At 32.0% G+C, this 6,301-nt stretch overlaps 1 protein-coding gene across 1 annotated transcript; it reads right to left on the bottom strand.

Moving 5' to 3' along the window:
- Positions 1 to 2,580: 2,580 nt before the first annotated feature.
- Positions 2,581 to 4,753, bottom strand: LOC145011332 (nicotianamine aminotransferase 1-like). The gene is made up of 7 exons (XM_078970032.1): positions 4,474 to 4,753; positions 4,008 to 4,347; positions 3,561 to 3,779; positions 3,394 to 3,453; positions 3,174 to 3,329; positions 3,001 to 3,094; positions 2,581 to 2,884 (listed from the first exon to the last, which is right to left on the bottom strand). Exons 1-7 carry the CDS (start codon positions 4,737 to 4,739, stop codon positions 2,766 to 2,768), a joined length of 1,254 nt encoding a protein of 417 aa, XP_078826158.1. The 5' UTR covers positions 4,740 to 4,753; the 3' UTR covers positions 2,581 to 2,765.
- Between the last annotated feature and the right edge of the window lie 1,548 nt (positions 4,754 to 6,301).

Below are 6,301 nucleotides of genomic sequence, written 5' to 3'. Positions count from 1 at the left end.
GTAATTCAAAAATGTTATATACCTATCTTAGGATATAAAAACCATCCATCATAAGGCTTAGTTTGTGCAATATTCTAATTAATCTTTAAAAATTAATTAATATTCAAGTTCTCTAATTTCTTAAAACTATTTAACTAATTATCAAAATAACTTATAAATAATCTATTAATTACTTAAGAATTTAAAAACTTATTATTTTTCTTTTCCTTTTAGCTTTTTGAGTTATCAGACCTACCAAAATTCACTCTACTTTCATTAGAAATATGACCAAAATCGTTAATGATATTGGACACTCTATTCAATACTAATTAGACTGAAAGTGGACCAAATTCTACTTTGCTTACCAACATATCTTACCCACATAATGTCACCATCAAAACCATGAATAGATTGGATAACCCTTTTTTCAGATTGAACCTTGTTGATTCTTGAAACACCAAAAGCCAATACTAATGAAGTTACATTTACAAATACCAAGACCCAGGAAGGAATAACCATATATTAGGGTTTTTGCGAAAATTCAATAACTCTTGAGAGAGGAGTTATAATTTTCGTAGAGAGGGGAGAAAAAGAAGCCTTGGATGAAAATTAGAGGAAAATAGAATAACCATGGTTTGAACCCTAGAAATATATTTGTAATTTGCAGTTAAATCTTTAATGGATTCAAACTTATCAAGTAAATTTTTATGTAATTCAAAAATGTTATATCCCTATGATGGGGATATAAAAACCATCCACCATAAAGCTTAGTTTGTGGAATATTCTAATTAATTAATATTCAAGTTCTCTAATTTATTAAAACTATTTAATTACTTAGCAAAATGATTTATAATTAATCTATTAATTACTTAAGAATTTAACAACTTATTTTCTTCTTTTCCTTTTAGCTTTTTGAGTAATAAGACCAACCCAAAATGAATCTGCTTTTATTAGAAATATTATTAAACCGTTAATAACATTGTACAATCTAGTAATTAGAATGAAAGTGGATCAAATTCTTCCTTGCTTACCAACAAATCTTACCCTAATAATGCCACCATCCAAACCATAAATATATTAGATAACCCTCTTTCATATTGAACCTTGTTGATTCTTGAATCTGCACCATCATTTTGCAAGCATTACAAGACCGGAGGCTTATAAGCTACATATGTCTAGATCCCCTTTCTCCCTATAGTTGAGAACTCAGTTCTTCAACCAATGTCACTTTTTTATAAATTTATATTCCAAACTCCTCAAAAGAAGTTGTGACATATTTTTTCGAGACAAATTGATCACCATAGATGCGACCACCATAATAGAGATTTCTAGCCTTCCAAATCAAAGGTATTTTTTTTTTATGGAAATTCACTATTAAGGGCTAGCAATTGCTGATTTTAGACATCCTACATTGAACAGGAATACCAATGTAATTGAAGGGAAGGATTTGGTCCTATAATTTAACCACATAATCATAAAAGAGATCGTGATGTCACTCACCCCAACGTTTATAACCTTGCTTTTGGATAAGTTTAGTTTTAGACTTAAGTTAAGGAAGAAGCATTTACGAATCTGAATGATATTCAAAGAATTCTCCAAGCTCATTCGCGCAAAAACCCACAACATCCACATACTAAAATATAAAGAGGCAATAACCCGGCTTGATAAATTCACCCCTATATTGATACACTTTTTCTATGGCCTCTGCAATATTCGCTCTAAGGCCTTTAGTTGCAATAATAAAGAGGAAAGAGGAGATTGTGATCATGCCTTGGCGGAAACCTTTTTCCATCAGAAACTCGTTTGTGGGATTACCATTTCCAATGATATACTTGGTTGAGGTAATACAAGCAAGAATGAAAGATATCCATTTTTCGCAAAAGCCCATTAATCTCATCCGATTCACTATGAAGGACCAACATACTTAGGCTATAAACACTATAATAATTGAATTTGAAGACTACAAAATTCAATGAAACATTTATTTTGAACTTAAAAGGAATTTCTTTTTTACTTATTGCATAGTTTATTGACCATTCAACACCTATTATGCCCGTGTGTGTTCACTTACTACCAGTAGTAAGAACATAATCGCTTAACCAAATAAGAAAATGAAGTTAACAACCTATATCTCAAGTATCAAATCTAGAAAATGAAGTGTTCTAAATTTGATTCCCATTTATAAAGAGACAGAAACACATTAAATTATTGCTTCACCAAACACGTAATGCATTTTTTACTTGCAACTACCATAAAAGAATTAATAATAACAATAACAAAGTCATATATGCTATATATATGGAAAATTTATCATTACTAAATAAACTACAATGTGAAGGCATAGATGGGAAGATAAAAGGAAAACGACAGGATAAACAAATCCACCTCGCTTTAGGAAGGCTTTTCTCTGGAGTTAAACTCTTAAGATATGATGTGCTAGTAATTCTAGCATCGATACTTTTTGGTTGCCCAATTATTGTTATGAGAAAATTATTATATAGTTTTGCTGGTGTATTTTATAAACGGTAAACGACCACATCCCAAAATGCGTACTATTTCGTAGTACGTATATTCAACTTAGATTGAACTATAATATTAGATACAAATTGAAATCAAAATACTACCTTTCAACAAGAGAAATAATATCTTACAACATTTCCTAATTAACCTGGATATTCAACTCAAAATACGTTACCAATGTTTTAATACGGCATAACAAGCTAGATTCACCATGCATATATGAACAACTTTTGGTATTCCAATAATCAATTGTCGCACGTATTATACTAATAATGTTTTGTATGCCTCAAACAAAAAGCTTTCAGCCTCCCAATTGCATCTTCTAGTACTTTTGGCTCTGCCGCAAAACTCACTCGAAGCCAGTTTTTTAAGCCAACAGCATCCCCTGCCGTGATTTGTCATCGTAATACGAATTTGAATAACAATAATAATAATACTAACATTAACGAATGAGGTAATTTAATCTTTAAGATACTTTTAAGTATGTTATTGATATCATACCTGGTAGAAGGATCATGGATTCCTCTTTAGCCAACTTCATACAGAAGTCTGTATCATCAACTACATCATAAAACCCTGATAGATTTAACTTCACCTGTACAACCATTATCAGATGACTTTATAAACATTCTATATATTTTACGTAAATTAATTACTCCATACAATTTTTTTACCAGGACAAACATAGATCCCTCGGGTTTGTGTGGGCATGCAAGAAGGGGTATCTCCTTAAGTCTCTCATAAAACATATCAGCTGCTTCTTTTAGTAACTTGTTAATATTCACGAAGAATGATTCCGGCGTGTTCTTCAGTATACGAGGAATAGCTCCCTGAAACGTGTGCTTTAGCATTAGAATAACAGTCAACGATTAAGAAGATTGTGGAATCATGTACCTGAATAACAGTGGGGGGTTCTGCCGATATCACTAGGCAACTCTTCAGGGAACTAACAATCTGAAACCATAGTATATATGTTAGACAATGGAAAGTTTTGACCTATGATAAAAGTTCATGAATTTGATTAATTAGAAAGAATGAGCGATGTAGAGAGAAAATTAAACCCCAGTTTTGTGAAGAACGCCAACTGGATCAGTTATTGCAATCCATCCAAAACGCCACCCAGGAACGATCCATCGTTTTGACAACGTCCCAATCGTCACAACAGGCGCTATTGCACCAAATACTCCCATGGGGATAAAGGGTTTTTCTCCGAAGACTTGATGGGCATAAACTTCGTCTGCAATCACCAGAATTCCAAGTTCTCTTGCTGTTTCTGCAATCTTTCATCATGAAAAAACAAGAACAAGAAAGATCGTTAGGACAAATATTATCCAAATAGCTTGTGTGAGTTTTATTTGCCTTCTAAATATGTGTGTTTGGTTCTACAATATATATATGTGTTACCAAATATAGGATCCAGGTTTTTGGTGTAAAGTACTACATCTAGCACCCTTTTGCATATAACCATTATAATATTTAAATATATGAGTTGCAGAAAGTAATCACACCTTTCGCATATGCTCATATGTGAAAACACTTCCAGAAGGATTCCCTGGGTTGATGAGAACTATAGCTACAGTTTTCTCATCTGCTAATCTTTTGACACCATCAAGATCAACTTCCCAACCTTTGTCTGGGAGGAGATCAAAATGACGCACCTCGAGTGAACTAAATCTGGCTCGAGCTTCATATGTCGGATAATTAGGTTTAGGAAAGAGTATATTTGCACCAGGGTAAGCAAGAACAGTTAGTAATACATGAATAGCATGTTCTGCTCCAACAGTAAGCAAAACGTCATCGGTTTTTAATGTGTAAGGAATATCTCTCGACAGATACTCAGCAATAGCCCTATTAATAAAATAATTTGTTAATAACTTTGCTTCAAACCCACCAAAATGTCAAAAAACATGAAACATCGACGAAGTTGTAGATCCAAAATATGAAATCGATGAAAGGTAAGTAATTAATTATAACCTTCTTGCAGGATTAATTCCGGCTCCAGTAGCATAACAGTTGAAGTTAGCAGATCGAATGGCTTCCACCAGAGCATCTTCTACTACTGGAGATGTTCGAAAGCAAGGGTAAACTGAAGGATCACCATGTCCAAGATGAATCATCGGTTTTCCTGTCTGTGTAACGTCGATGTTACCCATGATTAACTCAAGGGTGTTTCTCATTGTCAAAGATGCAGCTGCATGTACTTCGTTGTTCTCCTTAAAACGCCATTCTTCTTTCACCATTTTTCTTCCTCTTCTTTCTTTCTTGCTTTGCATTTGTTTAGGTTAGTAGTGGCTACTTATAGGCGTACTAGTGAGGTTTGTATGTAGACCGGTCAGTTTTTATTATAACTGGATTCAAGTTGATGTAAACAACTTCCACATGACATTTACACTGCCATGATGACAAGGTGCTCTGACGTATGCCATATGCCTTGGTTTTACGATCTATTATAAATGGAAGTAGCATATTGGTTGTAATTATTATGATTATTATACTAATCTATATATGTTTATAGTTTTGTATGTTTAGTTAGTTATTCTAATTCAACTCGTTGGATATATAATCAACGCGGCACCACAAAAAAATAGTAATTTACTTGTTAATGCAATTATTATGAATATTATACAAGGTTATAATTTGATATGTTTAGTTAGTTATCGTAATTTAACTCATTGGATATATAATCAGCTTGACAGCTCAAAAATTAGTAATTTAATTGGCTGGTGGTATCAATCTTAAAAACACTGTTCGGGATGTATTATGAAATCGGTGCTACAAGGTATAAAAGTTAAATATATGATACATGCATGTATATACCAGCTTGCTTGCCTCAAACAAATTTAGTTAAATATAAAAGTTAAATATAAGTTTAGATGAGCCGTGTTAACTCATCTTATTATGAGCCTTTTGTCTTAACTTAACCCTTTAGGGTTTAGTTCCCTTTCTAATGAAGAACTAACTTTTCTGTTTTTCAAATATGAATATGGTTCGACCATTGCTAGAAAACTAAGTAATTACCTACAATGGTATTCTTAGGTAATCCGTAGGAACAAGACATTACATACAGATTTCTTACAGAAAACGGGTTATAGGAAAAAACCTTTGTGGGTAATTTCTCTCTACAAATTACCTACAAACCTTCATACGCATTTCCTATGGAATATTCTGTTACAATTTTACCTACGGAACACGTTTACTACGGAGTGCCTACGGGTTATTTATATATGAAACACCTACAAAGTATATATGGATTATTTTCTTACAGAATACCTACAAACCGCTTTACCTAGAGAATACCTAACTAGATCTTTTCCTACGTAATAACTACTAACTTTTCCTAAAGATTACCCACAGTCTTTATTGGATTTTATTTCCTCTAAAATATTTATTTTCTACAAATTTTCTATGATTTTTTACCAGTTTTTATTATAACAACTCAGTAAAAAAACTATTGCTATATTAAATATATAATTTAAAATTATCCAAATTTTCTTTTAAAAAAACCGAAATATATAATAATTAAAATAATAGTTAAATATCATACATTCATTAACATTAAATTAGTCAACAACATAGCATTCATACATTCAAATACTCAAAATACCATTACAATACCATAACATAAGTTAAGAACTAGTCAATAACATAACATCCATTAAGTGTTTTAAAACAAAAACTAAGAACTACTTGGTGGAATACCGGACGAATTGATTTGTTTCATAAATGTTGCCAATTGTCATTGCACTTGCAATTCCATTTTAATTCACATTTTTGCATTTACAAATCAATTTGAGTATGCTTT

The sequence above is a fragment of the Lactuca saligna genome, chromosome 8 (assembly GCF_052625555.1).
Source record: "Lactuca saligna cultivar CGN05327 chromosome 8, ASM5262555v1, whole genome shotgun sequence".
Taxonomy (NCBI): Eukaryota; Viridiplantae; Streptophyta; class Magnoliopsida; order Asterales; family Asteraceae; genus Lactuca; species Lactuca saligna.
The sequence above is the reverse complement of the archived record's forward strand: the minus strand, read 5'-3'. Positions and strand labels throughout refer to the sequence as shown.

What these genes read in the sequence shown, in the direction of transcription:
- LOC145011332 (XM_078970032.1), bottom strand. Translation starts at nt 4,739, where the DNA reads ATGGTGAAAGAAGAATGGCGTTTTAAGGAGAACAACGAAGTACATGCA. An exon ending in CATATGAGCATATGCGAAAG is followed by an intron (nt 3,780 to 4,007) that starts GTGTGATTACTT and finishes TCATGATGAAAG; the next exon opens with ATTGCAGAAACAGCAAGAGA. An exon ending in GCGTTCTTCACAAAACTGGG is followed by an intron (nt 3,454 to 3,560) that starts GTTTAATTTTCT and finishes CTATGGTTTCAG; the next exon opens with ATTGTTAGTTCCCTGAAGAG.